General features: G+C 35.2%; 1 protein-coding gene across 9 annotated transcripts in view; it reads left to right on the forward strand.

The window, feature by feature from the left end:
- Positions 1–24,809, forward strand: part of STAG1 (STAG1 cohesin complex component) — a 483,951-nt gene that overhangs the window by 301,166 nt on the left and 157,976 nt on the right. For 8 of the 9 annotated variants that reach the window (XM_081569675.1, XM_081569672.1, XM_081569671.1 and 5 more), the window contains 2 exons: positions 8,238–8,442; positions 24,297–24,448. In XM_081569675.1, the coding sequence (XP_081425801.1) occupies positions 8,238–8,442; positions 24,297–24,448 (357 nt within the window). Of the gene's footprint in view, positions 1–8,237; positions 8,443–10,475; positions 10,644–24,296; positions 24,449–24,809 lie in introns of those variants that run through there. The other variant, XM_081569677.1, reaches the window with a different exon arrangement.

Consider the following 24,809-nt stretch of genomic DNA (forward strand, 5'->3'; position numbering starts at 1 on the left):
GTTATTTGCATCACATTAACTTTTAGATGACAACCTAGTTTTCATCTAAAAAAATACCTCACATTTTTATTTAATTGCTTTCCCTCCATGGTATCATTTAATTTTTTCCTATAGTGCCTCTATTTTGTAACAGAAAGTTAGATCTAGTGACTTCATTAAATTATATTTACATTCTCTGGAAAGATAATTTCATAGGTGATGCTGTACACTTCATATATTGTCACAGTAGGTAGCTCATAATGTCAGGTTGCCCACTTATTATTTTGATTGATCACTTGTTTAATTTAAGGTAATAACTGTTGAATCTTTTTGTGAAACTACTTTTCCCTTTTCAAGTCTCAAATTATTTGGCACTTAACATTCTGCTTATGTCAACTTGCCTCTTAATGGTTTTAGCATCCGTTGACAACGTGTTCCAGAAATTTTGTATTTATTTTGACTGTAGATACCAGTGTGGTGTGATGTCTAAAAATAGGATATTCTCTATCAATCATTTATGAATTAAAGGGTGTTAGTCTCTTCTTATGGGATATACTAATTAGGCATTCTTAAAAGTGTTATGCCTTCTGCAGGAGTCAGGGAGTAAAGAATTCTTTGTTTCCTGTTGTGAGGAAACAGATTCCACCCAGAAACAGAAAGTCATTTTTTCTCCATTACTCAATTTACTTGAGTAGATTTTAATTCTTTAATTTTTGAATATTCATCACATCCCTCCCATTTTGTCTGTTATTATTTTTACTATATTAAATGGTCTCTCCCCTCACACTTTCGTTTTTGGATTGACTGCAGTGGAGAGTCACCTTTGCTCCATTTCCTTCACCTTTTCCGCTATTTTTCACATTGGAACCAAAATACATTTTTAAACCTCATAGCTGTTGATGAACATCCCTCAGTTCAGTTCAGTTCAGTTGCTCAGTCTTGTCCGACTCTTTGCGACCCCCTGGACTGCAGCACACAAGGCCTCCCTGTCCATCACCAACTCCTGGAGTTTACTCATGTCCATTGAGTTAGTGATGCCATCCAGCCGTCTCATCCTCTGTCCTCCCCTTCTTCTGCCTTCTGTCTTTCCCAGCATCAGGGTCTTTTCAAATGAGTCAGTTCTTCGCATCAGGTGGCCGGAGTATTGGAGTTTCAGCTTCAGCATCAGTCCTTCCAATGAATATTCAGGACTGATTTCCTTTAGGATGGACTGGTTGGATCTCCTTGCAGTCGAAGGGATCTCAAGAGTCTTCTCCAATACCACAGTTTAAAAGCATCAGTTCTTTGGCGCTCAGCTTTCTGGATAGTCCAACTCTCACATCCATACATGACTCCTGGAAAAACCATAGCTTTGACTAGACAGACCTTTGTTGGCAAAGTAATTTCTCTGCTTTTTAATTCAGTGACCACCTGTTTTCTCCAAAGTAAAGTTTGGCTTCCTTACCTTTCTTTGATCCAGCCCCATCTTTCTTCTTGGTTACAGAATCTGGTTTAGATTCCAACTGTAATGCAGTTCTGTACTCCCATTGTTGTACCTTTGTTTATAGGCCTTCACTATTGTTATTGCCTAGAAAAGGTGTTGACCCTGTTTTCCCTGTCCAGTTGCTTCTGCAGAGAATTGACATTCCTTTCTAAGTACTACAAACCCTTGTCAAGTTCCTATTATTGAATTTAATTCTTTCACAGTTTTTTTAATGTGTTCATCTTATCAATTAAATTAGTTTTCTTTAGGGGATTGGAGAAATGGGGAGAAGTTGATAAAAGAGTTTAAATTTCCACTTACAAGATGAATAAGTTCTAATGATTTAATGTACAGCAATAGTACGTGTTACATACTTAAAACTTGCTAAGAGAGAAGATCTTAAATCTTATGTCACACATACAAAAAGTAATGGGATGAAGGTGTTAACTAATTCAGTGGTGATAAGCTTTGCAATATATGTGTATTAAATCAACATGTTGTATAACTTAAATTTACACAGTGTCACATATCAATTATATCTCAATAAAGCTGTTAAAAAATATAGAGTAGAAATTCTTAGAAGAATATCCTTGTTCTCATCTTTGTATGCCTGAGGACCTGGTATAGTGCCAGAGCTTATTTGTTGCTTAATAAATGGTATGAATAGATAAATGAGTGGGTGGATGGATAGTTTCTCCAAACAGATGTTTGCAAATCATTGATTTAAGCAATAGTGGTACATATCCTCAGGCAAAGTCTGTTGAGATTAGGTAAGCAAAAGCCAAGTTTTACCGAAAACAGGTAACTTTTTTATGACATTGTCCATCAGCTGGGTTAAAAATCAAATCTCTTGGATTTAGTCTTAGAAAGTGTTTTATCTCTTTAAATATTTGTAATTTGTGACCACATTGAGTTCCCAAATACCAAAGTCTTAGAAATTAGGCAGTTAGCCTTCCACCTCTGCTAGCTGCATGAGTTCTACCTTGCAGTGGACCTCTTATCTTTTAAGATTCTTATTTTAATCCCAGTTAGAACCTCACAATCTTCTCGTTCTTATTGTTGACTCTTGTCTCTAAAGCTTGACACCCTTAGCTACCCACACCCATCAGTGTTCCCAGAACTTCCAAAATAGACGTTTTCATTAGTTTTTTGTCTCTCCGTTTGGCAGCAAAAACAGAGTTTTTCTCCTTTGGAACAGTATTCACTAGACAGCCTTTCTGTCCTCCAAGGTTACTGTAGTAAACCAGGTGAGGCTCCATTGTAGAATAGAGAATACATGGATTTTACAAACCCAGAACCAGAGGAGACTTGTAGCTGTGTGATCTGGGACAGGTTCTTTAGAAGTTATTTTTCCCCATCTTTATATGTACTATAGGATTCTTTTTTCTACTCGTCTAGCTGCAGTGGGTTTTTGCTGTGCCATAATGGTGAATCCATTTATTTACCCTCCCCCACAAGATTAAGGTTTCTGGCTTTTAGCGGAGAAAGGTCTAGAGAAGTGAGCTGTATGTCTTACCTTTCCCATAGCAATTGAGGATCATCCTTTGTAGGCCTACATCAAAATAGGTTCTGTCTTTTCTGCTGTCTCGGACTTTTATTACCTGGTTGAAACCTGTGGTCAACTGATAAAAAGAGATTTGGAGTGAGTGTGAATTTCTTGTCATTCTGCGCTGACAGGTTGGCCCACACTTGGTCTTTGACATTTGTTAGCATTTTGCCTCAGAGAAGGCAGTGGCACCCCACTCCAGTACTCTTGCCTGGAAAATCCTCTGGACAGAGGAGCCTGGTAGGCTACAGTCCGTGGGGTTGCTAAGAGTCGGACACGACTGAGGGACTTCACTTTCACTTTTCCCTTTCATGCACCGGAGAAAGAAATGGCAACCCACTCCAGTATTCTTGCCTGGATAATCCTAGGGACAGTGGAGCCTGGTGGGCTGCCGTCTGTAGGGTTGCACAGATTCAGACACGACTGAAGCAACTTAGCAGCAGCAGCAGCAGCATTTTGCCTGATTTCTTCTTACCTCTTTTTATCATGTCACCTTTTCTTCCTGGGTTCTGCCACAGGTGGTAGAGTTTGTGTGGCTCATCTTTTCTTGGAAAGCTTATTCTTTGAAGTTCAAGTTACTTAAGCTCAAGGTGGGATTAAGAAAAACTATAATTTTTTTATGTTGGTTAAGCTTATTTTCATTGTTTGTAGCATTTTATATTCTAAGTGGAGGCTAAACCCTGTTGTTACTCTTTTGACTTTGCTTTTAGTATTGTGTTTTTTTAATGCAAAAAAACACTTTTATGTTGTTTGAATTTGTTGGTTCTTCTTTTTTTAAATTTGTTGATTTCTGACTTTTTTAATATTTTTGAAAAAAAGACCCACTCAGAATATTCTCCCATATTTTCTTCTATTTCTCTTTTTGTTAAGTATTTTTATTTCATTGGGAATTTAATTTGGTATAAGGTACAGTGATATCTAATGTTTTTCTAATGAAAAGCCAGTTGTATTGTACCAAAATTATTTATTAAGTTATCTTTCCCCACTGCTCATAATTCTGCTATAAGAGAAATGAATTTGTTTGTAGCAGAAAACCTGAGCAGTAGTGGCTCAAATTCATAGGAGATTGTCTCACACAAAATAAATGTGTAAGTAGACAAAGCATGGTTAGTACTACACCTTAACAGAGCAAAAACCTATACTTTTTCCATCTTTTTCTCTAGGATTCTTTATCCATGTCCCCTCATAGTTACAAAATGGCTATTGACTATCAATACCAAATCCAGTGAAAAAGGAAAGGGCAAAGGTTGAAGAGGTCATAGTAACCTACTTTGCCCATTTTAAAGATTTTTTCCACAAGTCCCATCTAGGGTATTATTTTCTAGGCTACTAGCGTAACTTCTGTCAGTGACCATCCTTTCCTTTAGTTCATCAATTGAGTTCCTAAAGAAATAATGTATTTTAGATATATGCAACCTCATGTTAATTGCAGCATTATTTACAGTAGCCAAATATGGAAACAACATAAGTGTCCATCAATGGATTAATGGGTAAAGAAAGTGTGGTATGTACACACACACACACACACACACACACACATAAGAAATAGTATTCAGTAGTTAAAAAAAGGAAATCTTGAATTTGTGACAGCATGGGTGGTCCTTTAGGTCACTACACTAAGTGAAAATAAGTCAGAGAAGGACAGATACTGTATGATCTCACTTATATGTGAAATAAAAACAATAGCAACACAGAAGAACGCTGAGCTCATAGATACAGAGAACATGTTAAGTGTTTGTCAGTGTGGAGTGATATGCAAAATGGGTGAAGGGGGTCGAAAGATATAAATTTTCCAGTTATGAAATAAGTCCTGTGGATGTAAAGCATGGTGACTATAGTTCTTAACACTTCATTGCATATTGAAAAGTTGCTAAGAGAACAGATCTTAATAGTTCTTACCACAAGAAAAAACAAAAAGTTTTGTAACTGTTCATGGTAACAGATATTAACTACACTTATTGTGATGATTTTTTTAATATATAGAGATATTGAATCATATTTTATCCCTGGGACTAATGTTATATATGAATTATACTTCAAAAAAGTACATATATATAGATATATATAAGTTCTCTAGAGTTTTTTGTTTGTTTTATGCTACATTTGAATCTTCGAAGTATACTTATTTTTTTTATTTAGGTTTTCCTAAATGCAGATTTTTCGGGCTTGCTTTCTTCTTTCTGTTGCACCTGAACACAAAGATTATTTTCTTTCTGTTTCCTTGGGGCCCAGGTCAGGTTATGAGCTCTAAGTGGTTGACTTTCACAGTTGGTACAAAGCAAAAGAAGCTCTTCCTTGGTGGGCTTTTGTGAAATAGAAGCAGCAGGCAGCCTTCAGAGATACCTTTGAGAAATACCTTACCTTTCCATCCTGCTACCGTCTCCAATCTGTGTTTCCATATCCCCAGTCTAAAGAGCTGGGAAGAGTCAGCCAGCCCTTCAATTCCTTTTTGGTCTGCTATAGAGCTTAGGAGAGCTTATACGGAGCTTATAGAGCTTATATGGCTGTCTGAGGAGGCCTTACAAATAGCTGTGAAAAGAAGAAGCCAAAAGCAAAAGAGAAAAGGGAAGATATACCCATCTGAATGCAGAGTTCCAAAGAATAGCAAGGAGAGATAAGAAAACATTCTTCAGTGATTAGTGCAAAGAAATAGAGGAAAACAATAGAATGGAAAAGACTAGAGATCTCTTCAAGAAAATGAGAGATACCAAGGGAACATTTCATGCAAAGGTGGACTCAATAAAGGACAGAGATAGTATGGACCTAACAGAAGCAGAAGATATTAAGAAGAGGTGGCAAGAATACACAGAAAAACTGTACAAAAAAGATTTTCATGACCCAGATAATCACAATGGTGTGATCACTCACCTAGAGCCAGACACTCTGGAATGTGAAGTCAAGTGGGCCTTAGGAAGCATCACTATGAACAAAGCTAGTGGAGGTGATGGAATTCCAGTTGAGCTATTTCAAATCCTCAAAGATGATGCTGTGAAAGTGCTACACTCAATATGCCAGCAAATTTGGAAAACTGAGCAGTGGCCACAGGACTGGAAAAGGTCAGTTTTCATTCCAATCCCTAAGAAAGGCCATGCCAAAGAACACCCAGACTACCACACAGTTGCACTCATCTCACATGCTAGTAAAGTAATGCTCAAAATTCTCCAAGCCAGGCTTCAACAATACGTGAACTGTGAACTTCCAGATGTTCAAGCTGGCTTTAGAAAAGGTAGAGGAACCAGAGATCAAATTGCCAACATCTGCTGGATCATCGAAAAAGCAAAAGAGTTCCAGAAAAACATCTATTTCTGCTTTATTGACTATGCCAAAGCCTTTGACTGTGTGGATCACAATAAACTGTGGAAAATTCTGAAAGAGAAGGGAATGTCAGACAACCTGACCTGCCTCTTGAGAAACCTGTATGCAGGTCAAGAAGCAACAGTTAGAACTGGACATGGAACAACAGACTGGTTCCAAATCAGGAAAAGAGTACATCAAGGCTGTATATTGTCACCCTGCTTATTTAACGCATGCAGAGTACATCATGAGAAACTGGGCTGGATGAAGCACAAGCTGGAATCAAGATTGCTGGGAGAAATATTAGTAAACTCAGATATGCAGATGATACCACCATTATGGCAGAAATTGAAGAAGAACTAAAGAGCCTCTTGATGAAAGTGAAAGAAGAGAGTGAAGAAGTTGGTTTAAAGCTCAACATTCAGAAACCTGAGATCATGGCATCCAGTCCCATCCCTTCATGGTAAATAGATGGGGAAACAGTGGCAGACTTTGTTTTTTGGGGCTCCAAAATCACTGCAGATGGTGACTGCAGCCATGAAATTAAAAGTCGCTTACTCCTTGGAAAGAAGGTTATGACCAGCTTAGACAGCATATTAAAAAGCAGTGACATTACTTTGCCAACAAAGGTCCGTCTAGTCAAGGCTATGGTTTTTCCAGTAGTCATGTATGGATGCAAGAGTTGGACTCTAAAGAAAGCTGAGCACCGAAGAATTGATGCTTTTGAACTGTGGTGTTGGAGAAGACTCTTGAGAGTCCCTTGGACTGCAAGGAGATCCAGTCAGTCCATCCTAAAGGAGATCAGTCCTGGGTGTTCATTGGAAGGACTGATGTTCAAGCTGAAACTCCAATTCATTGGCCACCTGATGTGAAGAGCTGACTCATTTGAAAAGTCCCTGATACTGGGCAAGATTGAAGGTGGGAGAAGCAGGGAACGACAAAGGATGAGATGGTTGGATGGCATCACCGACTAAATGGACATGAGTTTGAATAAATTCCGGGAGTCGGTGGTGGACAGGGAGGCCTGTCGTGCTGCCATCCGTGGGATCGCAAAGAGTTGGACACGAATGAACGACTGAACTGAACTGGTAGAGCTTAGTGTCCCATGTGGTATTCATGTAATACCAAAATTAACTTTCTTTTTAGGGTATTTAACTAAGTGCCAAGCTTTTCCCTTCTTTCTATTCCAGGCTCTTAAGAGTCTTTCCTGTTGTAAGTATCACAGTACTCTTTCCTGGGACACCAGCAGTGCTAAAGACCTCATTTGTATCCAATTTTCCTAGCTGCATTTTGGCCTGGAAAAAACAGTCACAAATTGAGAATAGATAACAAAGTTCACCGAATTTCTCACTCTCTGCCTTGTGAATTTCCATTTCTCCACCAAAATGTTTTAGGCTAGAGTGGGAAACCTCTGCTGTATTCAGCTTTCAGTTTTGTATTTTAAACAAGATGATACAATCTAGTGATACCAAGAGCCCATGGTAGGCTTTTTTTTTTGAAAAGTTTATAAATTCTCTTGAAATTCTTAACTCTTTAAAGTGTCTTATTTAAAATAATTGAAAAGTGCTGTGACACATATCATGATTAGTTTGATCAGAATTTAGTAGCAAATAATCCTTTCTAGTTAAACTTTTTTCGTTTTTTGTTTTCTTCTTTACTTTAAATCATCTCAACTAGTTCCCTAGTACAACAAAACTTAAACTATTATTTTGAATGAATGGCTTAGAATAATGAATTAAATACTGGTTGTAAATAATAATTTTGAACACATTAACAATTATTTAGTTGTGGCAGATCAAAACAAGCAAAAAAGAGAAAGCCATCATGTACCTCTTGATATCTGTGCATATATACTTTGAGAAAAAATGTTCCTTTTCCAGTAGGAGGAAAAAAGAAATCGAACTGGATGTCATATATCATATTTAATATGTTCTTTTTTCTTTTTATCCCTTTTAGGACAGTGGTGATTACCCCCTTACCATGCCTGGACCTCAGTGGAAAAAATTTCGTTCAAACTTTTGTGAATTTATTGGAGTCCTGATTCGACAGTGTCAATATAGCATAATTTATGATGAGTATATGATGGACACAGTAATCTCGCTTTTGACTGGTTTGTCAGACTCCCAGGTCAGAGCTTTTAGGCATACAAGTACTCTTGCTGGTAAGTAACTAACACTTTATTTCCTTTTGATTTAGTTTTGTTAAATATATTCCATTCTAGTTAAGCTTTATTTAGATTAAATATTAATTTAAATTAATTACTTTGCTCTTGAAAAACACAATTTTTCTCCAAAATTCACATGAATGGTTTGTATTCTCTGAAGTAAAATGTGCGCTTATTTTGATAACTGACGTTTGATAGTCTTGAGAATGAAAATTGAAATTTTCTGACGAATGTTACCAAATCTCTTTCTGAATCTGTAGTTATTTTCTTGCATTTTTTATTTTGTAACCAAATAAGTTTTAGGAGTCCACCAGGCCATATTCTTTGATAAAACCAAGTAATAGTTGAAATTCCAAATTCACAGGTTTTTATCCTACTTAATTACATTGTTTCATGTTATACATAAATGTGTAAATATCTGTTTATATATATATATATTTTAAACAGTCCCATCTGATTGTAATAGGTAATTGTGACCTAGCTAGCATTCTTTCTATTCCTAGTGCTATAATAGATTAAATGTAGTGTTTCTAAAATCAGTTCAAGTACGTAGGCTAAGTCCTGAAGAACTGATAGATTATCGTTTTCCCTTTTGCTTCTGTTTTAGAATTATCTGTATAACTTCTCAGTCAAGTATATTCATTTTCCCCTTGTTTTCCTGTAAGAAGATAATTTTGTTAGTTTAGCTGTTCTGAATTTTTCGGCGATTTTAACTGTATTTACCTAAAATGACTAAATGACTATTCTTTTTCTATTATATATATGTGTATGTTTATTAAGAAACTGTATGTTTGCATAAACATATATTTAAATATTCCCAAATTACATCCCTTTTAGTAGCAATAACTATGTTCAACTTATACACATTACCATGACAAAAATGAGATATAATATAATTAATTGCATTTTATTTTGAATTTACATTTAAATTTCTCATTTATGTAAGTTATTAAATACACTGATTCTTAAATTTTAGCATTCACAAGAATCACTCCAGGCCTTACTGAAACAGATTGTGTGCCCTAGCCCCCAAGTTTAGCATATTTCTAGCTGATGCTGTTACTTTGGGCACTATACATTACAAATCCTGAATTTAAAGTTTTATCATTTTCTTGTTTAACCTGTTGGCTAAAGCCAATGTGATACTTTTATATAGAATCATCTGCATTTTTTCCACTTTTTTTTTCCATTTCTTTTTCCTTCCTTATTCAATGTGATTAATCTATATTATTAGTGTCCCATATTCCCTTAGTTGCAATTCTGTATGGAACAAACATGACACACATCTATTCTTCTGAGAGTTTCCCTTTCCTATTTACTAGGTAAAGAGGAAAATCTTTTACTTAATTTTATCTTTTTTTAAAAAGGTAAAATCACACAGTTTATTGTTGAAAAAATTTTCTGTATAAAACAAACATCAAGCACATTTTATTCTGTGTTTTGAGAGACTTTGTACCAAGTTGTAGCTTTTTTGACAAGATACTGTAAATATACTACTTATTACTTAAAAGTTACCAGATACTATATATTTTTTCTAATTCATGCCTTTATTATTTTCTGCCCTTTATATGTACTTTTTTCTTTTCTTTATATTTTCTATTTACTTTTCATCTGTCATTCTTCTGTCTGCAATTCCCATTTATTTAGCTATTTTTCAGATGCATAGTACCAAGAAAAATAGGAGATCAATGTTATGTTTATCCTTATTTTTCAAAAGCTAACCTATTTTTCAAGTTATTCTCAAATTTACTTCAGAATACTACGATAATTTCTCTGTGTACATTAATGATCATGTCTTCCAAAGTTCAGTTTCATAAAAAGTGAGACACCAGTCCTACCCTTCAACAAAGTGTGGAAATCTTGCTGAGAATTTAATTCCTGGCTGGATAATAATTTCCATCTTTTCAAGGATTATTTTCTTTTCATCTTTGATCTCTTCTCTGGTTCTCGTCCCCACCCCCTTTTGTTTTCTTTTATGGTATGTGTATGAGGGATAGATTTAAAGATAATCATTTTTATTCACTTTACAGGACGAGTCTTGGGGACTAGATAAAATGGGCAGGAACATTTAATCCTCTGCTTCAAAGACTATGTGCATGGACAGTTACAAGGCAGTTATGGCCAGATATGATTATCGGCTTTGGAATAAAATGCTCCTTGACATTGCTTATATCTTAGCTGAGAAGAGAGACAATCAGGTTAGTTATTTTCTAGGGTACAGACAAGATAAGTTTTAGAGCTTCGTAAGTCATCAGAGTGGTCTTATCGGTAGTACTTTTAATCTGTTTACCAATATCCCATTTTCTTGTTGTTAATTAATAGTGTGTCCCAATTTGTTAGTGTTTATGCATTGCGTTTAGTTGTATATTTTTGCCACATTTTTATTAAATTTTTTCATCATTTTGTAGTTTTTCAGGTTTCTCTGTTTTCCAGGTAGAAGTAGTCTCATTTTCCATTAGAGATAAACTGAAGTTTCCCTTTTATTTTTGGAATTCTTTTTACCATTAAATTGAAGCAGATTGTTAACAATTAGATTTTATATTACTTTTTCCTTATTTTTTTCCTATTCTTTTACTTGTAAAGCATACTCTCCTGTTCGTCTGATTTATCTTCAATAAAGAAGCTTTACTTTGTAGTAAACTTTTCATTAACAATCTTCACAGTTAAGTGCCTTTGTTATGAAGCTACATAGATAGATAGCTAAATAGTTAAGACATATTAGAACATAGTTTGTGGAATTAATATATATAAGTAATATTTTGGTTGATTTACAGTCAGAGATTGGCCATATTTTCTTTCTCCAATTTCATGAAATTTTCATGAAAAAATGTTTTTCTCCTCCAGGTCAAAAATAAGTAGGATTCCCTTTGTTTTACCACTTTGTTCTTTGGTATTATAAAGATAATTCTACTCTCAAAGGATCTATTTTTCAGATTTATAGTTATACTCAGTCATTTGCTTTTATAATCTATGCCAGTACTTTAGAAATTGACTTCAAAATTTTGTTAGATAACAAGATGAATAATGTTGGCTTACCTTTTTTATTTTTTGCTGTTTTATCACCTGCATAATTTTCTCCGTTACAAGTAGATTAATAATGGCTGTGTCTCGTTTCTAAGGTAAAAATGCTAATTTGAACAAAGAGGGATTAACAGTACAGAATTTTATTAATAGCAATATGATGATTGATTCTGTTCTATTTTTTTCTAAAGTGAATTATGGAAAAATTAGAAAATGTGGTCAAAATCATCATATGGTAGGTGGCCTCATTATGCTGGAAGGTTATCACTATTTAACAATAATGGGTGCCTCTCAGACTCTTGGGGAAGGAAACATTTCTTTTATATCTCATTGTTTAACATCATTATGTTGGTAAATGATTGATTTTTATATTGACATATGATTTGTTATTGATTATCACTTTCTACCAAGTCAGCATCTCTGGACTTCCACTGAAGAAAGACAAGCTATATGAAATTTCTTTGTTCTCCTGTCATAGACTAAAAATAATTTTGTCTCAGTAAATTGATGTCTTTTCTTTGGCTTTCAGTTGTTGAAACCATATAATATAGGGTTCATAGAATGGGTTCTGAACCAGATTGTCTGAATACATATCCTTTTCTGCTTTTTACTAATTGGGTAACTTTGACGAGTCCATAATTTATTTGGCCTCACTTTCTTCATTTGCAAAATGGGAAAGATGTTGATAACTATCTCATTAAAAGAAATTAGGAAAGCCTGAATGGTGCCTGACATTTAGCAAACTAGTGCTGTTATTCTGTAATTACAAAAAGAGCCAGTAGTATTTGCAGTGTTTCCCTTCATTCATGTCTTTTTCCCTCAGAATTTATTGAACATCTACTATTTTAGTAATAGAAGACATTAGAGATGGGGAAATCGGAAACAAACATGTAAATAGATCTTTCAAAAACTATTATTTGGAAAACTAACATTATGCACTTTCATTTTATTTATCTTTTAGTTCTTCAATGACAAATTCTGCTTATTAAATTCAGTAGATATTTTATGGCTCTTAACCAAATTGGATGTCAATTTCTATATGGTAGACTTCTGGTATTCTAGGATTAATGCCCAATAATTGACCAAATCTACAAGTGCCACTGTATATCATGTAACGGTATACACAAAATATAGTAAACTTTTAAAATGTAATTTGCTCTTTCAAATCTAAATATAATTCAAGTAATGAAGAAGTATCATTTTCTTAGAATTATCTCTTATTTTCTATCACCAGGTATGAAAATTAGTTTTCTTTTGGGAGCTAGTTTTTGTAATGAAGTTATGATTTTTAAAATCATTTTATAAGCATGTCCTTTCTGTGTCAGCTTAATGACCTTGGGCAAGTCACATAACTTCGGGGCCTTACTTTCCTCATCTGTATAATACTGATACAAATAGTCCCATTTTATTAGGAGTGTTGGGAGGCTTAAATGAAATAATTTGTGTTAAATGTTTCACATATACAAGTCATTCAGTAAGTGTCTGATGTTATAATTATGATAGAATGACAAAGCTTGCTTGGTTTGACTCTAAAGAGGGCAGAGAAACCGAGAAAATCTTGTAGATTTTCCATTAATGTTTCCATGTTACATGTGTAAACATTTTCTGTACATATTAAATCACACATGCAACTTAACGAATTCAGAGAAGGAGAAAAGTACAAAAGTAAAAATCAGCCATAATCGTACCACTTCTTAATTTTGCCATGACATGTTGGTGTTTCCTTTTAGTTTTTTTTCTCTTATACATATGTATGAGGATTTTTTATTTTTAAACAAATAATAGGATATTATAATCAATTTCGTGGAATGCATTTTCTATGCTTTTAATTTTTTATAATTATGTTTAATATAGCAGCCTCATCTTCTAAATCTAGATGTCCTTTAACTAATGTAGCATTTTTGCCATTATTTGGATCCTTTGTTTTCTGTTGGATCTCCTGTCTTTTGCCTTGACTTTTTTTTTTTATTTAATTTATTCTCTTTTTTGGGGGGTAGCATGTTTTTTGATAGCTTCTTGAGAAAAAGAGCATTGGAAAAGTATATATTTTAGATTTTATATGCCTGAAAAATACATTATATTCTTATGTTTAGTTGGCCCAGTACAGAATTCATCATTGAAGATTTTCTTGAGAATTTTTCATCTTGTTTCCAGCGTTGCTGTTGAGAATTCCAATACATTCTCAAACTTCTGATTCTGATCCTATTTCTTGTCTGTGGAAGCTTCATTTTATGAAATATCATGGTGATGTATCCTGATATATGTAGATACATAATTTCCCATTCATTATTCTGGGCACCCTCTGCTGAATATATTTTACTTGGATGTTAATCTGTTGAATCAGTCGTAAGTTTCTTGTTATTTCTCTTTTAGTTTTCATTCCTTACTCTTTTTGTTCACTTTGCTTATATTTCTTCAACTTAATTGAGGTAATTTTCGTTATAATTTTAAATATTCTAAGAGTTCTTTTCCATTCTCCATGTCGTTTTTTAACATTATCATGGGTGTAACATTTTCTCTTATCTCTTTGACAGTGTTATTACTCAGAAGTTTTGTTTTTGTTTTTTTGGTGCCCCATTCTGACCTCTTTTTCAGTTCTCTTTTACCAGTGTCTTTCATGGGAAGCTTTCCTTAAGTATCTGTTGGCTCTCTAGCCATTGCTAACAATGAAACACTAAAGAACTGATTGCTGGTGTGTGTGTGTGTGTGTTGTGTTCGACAGGTAGTGGCAATGACTTTGACCTTTTTGGTGACCATCACTGTAGGTTGGCCCTGTGGTCACTTACCGTTTTCATTATGAACCATAGAGGGTTGGTGTTGATAATTATTTTCCCTGAGGAAGTTCAGCTCCTTTGCAGAAGGATCTTTCAATCTCAGGTCTGGTTGCTGTCTACCATTTGGGAGTTATACAGGGTGAAGGAGTACCCAGGGCACCGTGAACTTCACGTATGTCCCTTCTCTGTATCTGATGAATCCACATTGCTTGTTTATGTTCTTTAGGGAATAAACTTTTTTAACTTCCAAGATGAGTGTGTGATGGAGGAATTACATGACTGCCTTGGTTCAAGTGGAGATTTAATTGCTTATTATACAGACTTTGAAATGCTCCTGTTTTTAGACCTTACTTCACTTCATCTTCTGTAAAAGCCAGTACTTCTCCAGTTCCTTAATGCTTCTGAGTTCTACAGAGTAAAACTGTTTTCTTTTTGTCTTTTCTTTAAATACAGTTGTCAAGCTTTTTTGACCATTTAGTTTGATTTGCATACTTCATCTATCTGCTTTACATATGTTAACATATTATGGTTTGGCATTCCAAGTGTTTTTCTGAATTTATTGAGGATGAAAATTGTTTTCTCATTATTTTGGTTGGGTTTTTAAGAGACAAAAGATTTATTAAATATTGTTTGTAAAGTGGAAGCTTGTAAACCTTAAGTTTTTTTTAAACAAGTTTTTTAAAACTAAAGAAGAAACATAATTACAATGGAATACTATTCAGCCTTAAAAAATAATGAAGTAATGCCATTTACAGCAACATGAGTAGACCTAGTGATCAGAAAGACATATGGTATGTGATACACATGAACTTATTTGGAAAGCAGGAACAGACTCATATACAGAAGAAATTTATGGTTGGGAATGGGGGTGGGGGATTAGGAGTTTGGGATTTGAAGATACAAGCTACTATATATAAAACAGATAAACAACAAGGTTGTACTGTATAGCACAAAGAATTATATTTACTATCCTGTAAACATTATGTAAAATATGTATGTAAAAATACATAATATATTTTATATGTAAAAATAAAACATTATGGAAAAGAGTATGTATATATGTGCACAACTGAATCACTTTCCTGTACACTAGAAACTAACATTGTAAATCAATGATACTTCAATTTTTAAAAAAGGAAGATAATCATATCTCTCTTTAAAATTTAGTTTTGTCCCACTATCAAACAGTTTTAGAGTTTGCAGTAATATTTTTCAAAAGTATAGTAGGTATCAACTAAATATAAGGGCAGATTTTTAGTTTTCATTTTTATGTTTAAGGAAACATAGTTGCAAATTGTTGAATAGTGATTTAATGGCCAGTGTCCATAATCTTAGTTTCAGCCATCCTATTTGCTGATACCTTTTGTCGCTGTTTTTGTTTTATATTTTCCCACCTCCAGTATTGTTTCTCCTTTACTAGGCTGTTAAATTCTTTGATCCTCTTTGTTCAGTGCTCTTGATGTCGTTACTTCCTCCACTTTCCTAGCTTAGATTCTGTTACCCAGATTTATTATAATCATGTCCTTCTCATGAAGGACCCTTAACATCCTTGCCTGGTTGCCCTCTATTATATCCCTTAGGAAAACCTCATATTATCACCTGCTCCATAACTGCACCAGTGGAGTTGAACGTGAGTGTAGAAAAACACATAATGACTGGGCTTTTTACATTTTTCTCTGATTTCTACCTAGCAATCCTATTACAGTATTTTATGCTATGGATATTCCTTTCTTATAATATTATTTCATACCTTCTCATCAAACCTATAATGTCTGCTATCCTCTTTTCTTCACACTTGGCTGATTATCTTACTAGCTTTATATGAATAGAAGAGAATCCTTCAAGGATTAAATCTACTTATCTTAGCTGCACCTGTACACATATACTCTGCCTTTTCTCTTATGAGGGTGCTATCTACCTAAGATCAGTTCTTGCACTTGTGCAGTGGATCCAATCCCTGTTCACTACCTCAAGAAATTTTCTCTCTCTCTCCTGCTTCAATTCCTGCACACTTTTTATCATTATATTAATATTCTGTAACAGCCCTTATCTTTTAGAAACACTTTGTATCAGATAGGGCTCTTCAGAAACATAGAACCATTGGGAAATATACTTTGTTACTTGCTTACTTATTTGCATAATACAACCATTAAGCTATGTTGTGTGTGTGTGTGTATGTATGTGTGTATGTATGTGTATATATTTGGAGAGAGGAAGATTTATTTTAGTGAATGACACACACAGTTTTGGAGCTGGCTATTTTAAAATCTGTAGGGCAGACCTGCAGGCCAGAAACTTAGGCAGAAGTTGTACAGTCTCGAAGGAGAAATTGCTTTTCCTGTACCCCTCTGTTTTTGCTCTTAAGGGATTCAGCTGATTGGGTGAAGCCACCACATTATTGGGGGTAGTCTCCTTTACTTATAGATGTTAATTTTATCTACAAAATAGCTTCACAATAACACCTGGAATACTGTTTGTTTAAATAACTGGATACCATAGCCTAGCCAAGTTGATACCTAAGACTGACCATCCCACCATCCCTCGTTTCCACATGCTCCTTAGCTATAGTCCTATTTTTCTCCTTTTCTTTATAGCAAATCTCAAATAATTATTTCTGTTTACTGTCTCTACTCACTCTCCTCTTACTTTCTTTAAACCCACTCCAGTAGGGTTTTATCTCTACCTCTTGACTGCCTTTGCTCTTGTTGAGGTCGGCAGTTAACCTTCTTAGTGTCCTAATCACTGAGCAGTTCCATTGTTACCTTTCTCTTTCTTGAAAGACATAGCTTCTTCTTCCTTCTTAAAATGCTATTTTGATTTATCTTAGAAAGCTAAACTGTAAATACTGAATTATCTCAGGACTCAATCTAAAGATCTTTTCATTTTTTTATATCTTTATTCACTCCTCAGTGAATAAAGTGAAAACAAATTCCATGTTTTTATTATTTCTACTAAAAAATAATGATGGTAGGAGAGTAATGCTGTCATTTGATTTAAAATTCTAGATGTAAAAATGTTATATGGTGAAATGTCACTCTTCTATCCGTGGCTTTCAGGCAGCAAATTCTCTTCTCTGAATGCATCCAAGTTTCCTGTTTCTAATATATCTTTCCAATGATATTTTATGACTATGATAGCAAATGCATATTCAGTGAGAGGCAGTATGGTATAGTGGTTAAGAGCTTAGACTGTGGAGCATGATAGCTGCAATCAAATTATATCTCTGCCAGCTACTGGCTGTGTAATTGCCAAATCTCTTATCTAATCTGTGCCTCAGATTTCTCTTATATAAAAAAGAAATAATTACAGTACTTGATAGAGTTGTGAGGTACAAATGAATAAGTGTGTAAAGAGCTTAGAAGATTGGCACATAAATAATGCATTCCTTATTTATGCATAAATGATAATATACACACTGACAATCATCTTTTTTTTCCCCCATTAACAAGTGTATTGGTAGACTTCTTTTCTGCATACAAATCATGCCTCATTTGTTTCCAGTGACTACGTTGTAGTCCATTGAATCAATATGACATCAGTTTAATGGCTTTAGAAACCAGTATTTTGATGATGATGTATATCTGTTAACCATCTCCACTTGTTGTTTAGTTGCTAAGTCATGTCCAACTCCTTTTGCAATCCCATGGACTGAGGCTCCTCTGTCCATGGAATTTCCAGGCAAGAATACTAGAACATGTTGTCATTTCCTTCTCCAGGTGATCTTCCTGACCCAGGGATCGAATCTGCACCTTTCGCATATGCGGGTTCTTTACCACTGAGCCACCTGGAAAGCCCCGTTTCCATTTAGATACCTAATAAGCACGAGACTTTCTAATTTCCCTTGCATTTGCTGTTTCTCTAATTTCCTATATTATCATATTCTTTCAGCTTTACCTTGGAAATATATTTCGGATCTAATTTTCTCTCTACCTCTTGCTGCCACTCTAATCAAAGCTAGGATTGCTTTACTGAGTTGCTTAAGGCCAAAAACTTGAGAATCAACTTTATAAGGTTTTCACAAAATATGTGCAGCTCTTTTTCAGTGTTCTTCTATTTGGTCTTCCTTCTTCCACTTTTACTCTTCTATAAATGTTCACACAGCATTTTAAAATATAAATCAGGCTATTTCTCACCCACACCAAAATTTCCAGTGGGTCGTATCTCATTTAGATTTCATTCTTGTGTTCTAACTAATTCCTAGTAAAACTCTTGTAACCTGGCCTTTTCATTTCCTCTTCAGCCTGTCTCTTGCCTATCTCTATGCTCCAGCCACACTAAATATGTTGCTCTTTTTATGAACAGTTTACCTCATAACCTTTGCACTTTTTATTCCCTCTCCCTGGGAATTCTGTTACAGAATCATGTTCATCACCTCAGTTTATGCTTAATTGTGAGCTCTTCAGAGAGGCCTAACCAGCCTGTTTGCCCTCTGTCCTTTTTTGTTGTTGTTGTTCAGTTGCTCAGTCATGTCCAACTCTTTATGACCCCATGAACTGTAGCACACTAGGCTTCCCTGTCCTTTCCTGTCTCCTGGAGTTTGCTCAAACTTGTGTTCATTGAATTGGTGATGCCTTCCAACCATCTCATCCTCTGTTGCCCCCTTCTCCTCCTGCCATCAGTCTTTCCCAGCATCAGGGTATTTTCCAGTGAATCAGCTGTTCACATCAGGTGGCCAAAGTATTGGAGCTTCAGCATTCGTCCTTCCAGTGAATATTCAGGATTGATTTCCTTTAGTATTGACTGGTTTGAACTCCTTGCTATCCAAGGGTCTCTCAAGAATCTTCTGTAGCACCACAGTTCGAAAGCATCAATTCTTTGGCACTCAGCCTTCTTTATGGTCCAGCTCTCACATCCATACATGACTGCTGGAAAAACCATAGCTTTGACTACACATACCTTAGTCGGAAAAGTGATGTATCTGCTTTTTAATACACTGTCTATGTTTGTCATACCTTTTCTTCCAAGGAGCAAATGTCTTTTAATTTCATGGCTGCAGTCACTGTCCACAGTGATTTTGGAGCTGAAGAAAATAGTCTGTCACTATTTTTCCATTCCATTTTTCCCCATCTATTTGCCATGAAGTGATGGGACCGGATGCCATGATCTTCGTTTTTAGAATGTTGAGTTTTAAGCCAGTTTTTTCACTCTTGAACTTCATCAAGAGGCTCTTTAGTTCCTCTTCAATTTCTGCCATTAATATGGTGTTATCTACATATCTGAGGTTATTTATATTTCCCCTGGCAATCTTGATTCCAGCTTGTGCTTCATACAGTCTGGCATTTTGCATGATATACTTTGCATAGAAGTTAAATAGACAGGGTGATAATATATAGCCTTGACATATTCCTTTATCAATTTTGAACTAGTCAGTTCAAAATAGTTGGGTCTAATCTAATCTAATAGTCTGGTTCTAACTGTTGCTTTTTGACCTGCATACATGTTTCTCAGGAGGCAAGTGAGGTGGTCTGGTATTACCATCTTTTTAAGAATTGTCCACAGTTTGTTGTGATCCACACAAAGGCTTTAGCGTAGTCAACAAAGCAGAAGATGTTTTTCTGAAATTTCCTTGCTTTTTCTATGATGCAACGAATGTTGGTAATTTGATCTCTAGTTTCTCTTGCCTTTTCTGAATCCAGCTTTTTTTCTGTAATTTCTTGGTTTACATACTGTTGAAGCTTCAGTTCAGTTCAGTCGCTCAGTCATGTCCAACTCTTTGCGACCCCATGGACTGCAGCACACCAGGCCTCCCTGTCCATCACCAGCTCCCGGAGTTTACTCAAACTCAGGTCCATTGAGTTGGTGATGCCATCCAACCATCTCATCCTCTTGTCATCCCCTTCTCCTCATGCCTTCAATCTTTCCCAGCATCAGGGTCTTTTCAAATAAGTCAGCTCTTCTCATCAGGTGGTCAAAGTATTGGAGTTTCAGCTTCAACATCAGTCCTTCCAATGAACATTCAGGACTGGTCTCCTTTAGGATGGACTGGTTGGATCCCCCTGCAACCCAAGGGACTCTCAAGAGTCTTCTCCAACACCACAGTTCAAAAGCATCAATTCTTCAGCGCTCAGCTTCCTTTACAGTCCAACTCACATCCATACATGACCGCTGGAAAAACCATACCCTTGACTAGACGGACCTTTGTTGGCAAAGTAATGTCTCTGCTTTTTAATATGCTGTCTAGGTTGGTCATAACTTTCCTTCCAAGGAGTAAGCGTCTTTTAATTTCATGGCTGCAGTCACCATCTGCAGTGATTTTGGAGCCCCCAAAAATAAAGTCAACCACTGTTTCCCCATCTATTTGCCATGAAGTGATGGGACCAGATGCCAAGATCTTTGTTTTCTGAAGGTTGAGCTTTAAGCCAACTTTTTCACTCTCCTCTTTCACTTTCATCAAGAGGCTCTTTAGTTCTTCACTTTCTGCCATAAGGGTAGTGTCATCTGCATATCTGAGGTTATTGATATTACTAACAGCAATCTTGATTCCAGCTTGTGCTTCATCCAGCCCAGCGTTTCTCATGATGTACTCTGCATATAAGTTCAATAAGCAGGGTGACAATATACAGCTTTGACGTACTCCTTTTCCTATTTGGAACCAGTCTGTTGTTCCATGTCCATTTCTAGCTGTTACTTCCTGACCTGCATACAGATTTCTCAAGAAGCAGGTCAGGTGGTCTGGTATTCCCATCTCTTTCAGAATTTGCCACAGTTTATTGTGATCCACACAGTCAAAGGCTTTGGCCTAGTCAAAGGATTTTGTGCATTACCTTGCTGGCATATGAAACGAGTGCAATTGTGTTCTGTCCTTTTTACCATACTTTATTTTTCTTAACCATGTCTTACTTTTATTTAGCTGATATATTTTTTTCTTTATGTTATCTATTGATACTTTGCCTTCTCCTCTCTAGACGATAAATTTATAGAAGCAGATACTGTCTCATTCACTTTTCAGCTTCTGATACTCAGAACAGTGTTTAGTTCGGATTGGCAGATGAGTGGGAAGCACTAAATAAGTACTTTTTGTGGTGAAAGACTAGTTGTTACAAAACATTCTTAGTGTCATTTTGTTAATAGACTCAATATATATAAGATTATTCTGTCAGATTGTTATAAAAATTTCTAAAATGTTACTTTCAAATTTATACTTTTTTTTTTTTTTTTTACAGCAAGAAACGTTTATTTTTCTCACTAATAAGTTTATAGTTTGTCTTGGAAGTCTCTGTGGACTAAATGGGGATTAGCTGGCTAGACTCGAGGCTTCAAGTGTGTTTTGACTCCAAGCTGCAATTTGGGTTAGATGTGCTCAAAATTTCTCTCTTCTGGAATCAGCAGCTCCCCAGAGCATGCTCCTGTTATGACTTTAACAGAAGCACAAGAGGCCAAACCAAATCATTTAACAACAGAGTTATACTTTACTGAACTTGTAACAAGCCATTTGTATTCTGAACATATTTGCATAGCACACTCTTAGTAGTACAGCAGTAGAACAAGTTTGTTATCCCATAGCTAACCTTTAAAATGTGAATGCTAAATGAAGTATTCACTTTGGTAAACAAAGAGAAGACACTTTCAAAGTCCATATCATAGACCAGGCTGAATTCCTGTAGGATTATTAATTTATAAAATTCTTTTAGTAATAGCAGTAAATCTTCATTCATGCTCACTTTATGCAGGAATGAGTCTTTTTCCAGGGGACTCTATCATCCCACTCACAATCCCCATATTGTACCTACATTGTTAAGTTAGGAGTCTTCTTCACTTGCTGTATTTGCTTGTATGTTGGTATTTAAGGTGAAAGTTTCAGTGAAGTTTAAATTTTACATATTCATAAACATTAGATACTATCATATCTAATATATTTCTAAAAACATACTGATCATTTTACACTTCTTCTGTTTTAGTTTGTTGATATATTTTTGTTGTTGATATATACCTAGAGTGTGAGAAGGGTCATTACACAACCGATAGTTGGGGAGTTTGGGATCTGGGTTCACAAGGCGATATAACAAAGCATAAAACAGTTAAGTTCAAGAGCATTAATGTCTCAGCTTCCACTGGTTAATTCCAGAAAGAGTTGGTGTAAATTTAAATGCTTTCCAACTCCTTGATCTTCAAGTCATTTTATTTTAGATCTAGGAGTATAAACTGAAGTAAGCTCCATTTGGGTATGACTTTGTATGCTTAGGACAAACTCCCTTAAAATGTTATCCCTAAAGGAAAAGTAATTCTTGACTTAGGTAGTTTGAATGCCCCTGATCAGTTCTGTCTTTCAGCTATTCTTATTTATGCAGGTTAATTTTAAAAGTACTGTTAACTTTCAGAGGTATTCTACTGAAAATGAGTAAAATGCTGTCAAATCACTAGCCTATATTTTGAAACACAAGATTTTTCAATATATTATATTTAGATGTTGTATCTCAGAAAAAGAGAAACATTTTAATTTAAATGCGTTTCCTTTTTGTGTGTGTGTGTTTCAAGGAAAGTTTTATTTGTAAAATTTAATGTAATTATTGACATGCTTGAATTTCATATCATTATTTGATTTTTTTTTATCCTTTCATTGTCCTCTGCTGGTTTTCTTTTGTCTCTTTTTGGCAGTATATAAATGTATTTTTAATATTCTGCATTAAATGCATTTCTAACAGCTCACTAACTTAAATGCATTTTGTTTTTAGGATTTTTGTCTTATATTTTGGTTTGAGGGCAGTATCAATTGATAGTATCCAAAATGTAGATAGAGTTTCAGAATAATGCGCACACATGTGTGTGTAGATGAATAGATAGATATAGATACCGCATTATGTATATATGTTTATGTGTAATTAAAGGAAATTTTGGAAGTTTTAAAAGAAGTGCAGGCTCATATTTAATTATGTATATGTTTGTATTGGTTCTTTCAAAACACTCATTAGTAACTGAGCATTCATATTGCAGATAAGTAAACTAAAGGGACAAAAGGGGAGATTATTTTTCCATCACAAGTTCATCTGTTCCTTTAACAGATTTCCTTATACTCTCATCATCTCAATGATGAAACTGAATAGGAGTAGACAATAGATTAAGTATTGTGTCATACCTGTTCCTCAGAGGATTTGAAACAGAAGTTTGAAAATATCTAAATAGATTTATAAATACAGGTGAATGTTTAAAAGTACATGAACACTGTGACTGGGGAAAATAGATCAATCAGAAATTCACAAAATATGTTTTTGATGAATTTAATGTGTTTCATAGGTTCAGTCCATTTTTCAGAAAGGAATCAAAAGTTATGCCATTCACTGAGGTAAGGAATACAGGGAAAGAACCATCTTTGGGAATAAAAGTCATGAATTGATTGTACACAGCTGAGACACCTCTGAGGCATCTAAGCACAGGTATTAAGGAAGCAATTGTATACACAGAACTGGTAGCCAGAAGTGAGGTCTAAAAGGCTTGGTTCGTATTCTTGCCTGAAGAATCCCATGGACAGAGGAGCCTGGTGGGCTACAGTCCATAGGGTTGCAAAGAGCTGGACACAACTGAAGTGACAGAGCACACATGCACACACTTAGGTTTGTGTGTGTTTGAAGGTGAGGGGAAAGAGTTGTTGAAGATACTACTTAAATTTTTCATGCTAATAATTAGAATGAGTCAGTTGAGGGGGGCGGGGTGGTGTTTGGGTTTGGGATTTTTTTTTGTTATTGTTACTTGTTTGTGTCTGCACCATACAGCTTGCAGGATCTTAGTTCCGCAACCAGGAATTGAACCACCCAAGGCCATGGCAGTGAAAGTGCCAATTCCTAGCCACTGCACCACCAGAGAACTCCCAGGATGAGTCTGTTTTTCGTAGGAATATTAATAAGCCAAGCCTATAGGTACACTGAGACAGAGAAAATTTTTGCAGACTAAAATGATGACTTTATTTCCGTAAACTAATTTTTCTTTTTATTTCAATTATGCCTAAATTATAAAACATAGAACTTGACTAGTTTCCTTCCATCATCCATTTCTGCTACAAAATTGTAAACTTTTGAAGTTCTGATTCACAGGTGAATACTAGAATCTTCCTTTATTTCATAGCCATGAAGCTCATGACTGCTCTGGTGAATGTTGCCTTAAACCTCAGTATTCATCAGGATAATACACAGAGACAGTATGAAGCTGAGAGAAATAAAATGATTGGGAAGAGAGCCAATGAAAGGTTGGAGTTACTACTTCAGAAACGCAAAGAGGTAAGTTTCACAGTAACTGAGATTCTTCAATTTGTTTTTTAAAGCTAGATTATTTGATCTCAAAGTTTTCAAATGAATCTGGTATTAGATTCCAGCCAGTGGTTATCTGAGTGCAGTGTGATGGCAGAAGAGTGTCACAAAACAACCCTGTTTAGAAAGAAGGTAGTCTTGAGAGTTAGATAACTCAGAAAGATTATCAAGCAATGAAACCAGAAAGTACAGTAAATACTAACATCAGAACTAGGGGCCAACAAAGTTGCATTCCACAAGAAAGCCAAAGACTGTATATTTGTAGATGTATGAAACATTTCTGTGAATAATAAGATTGGCCCCCGTTTTACAGTGAAAGTTTCATATATGG

The sequence above is a fragment of the Giraffa tippelskirchi genome, chromosome 2 (genome assembly GCF_054371585.1).
Source record: "Giraffa tippelskirchi isolate mGirTip1 chromosome 2, T2T-mGirTip1v1.2.pri, whole genome shotgun sequence".
Lineage (NCBI taxonomy): Eukaryota > Metazoa > Chordata > Mammalia > Artiodactyla > Giraffidae > Giraffa > Giraffa tippelskirchi.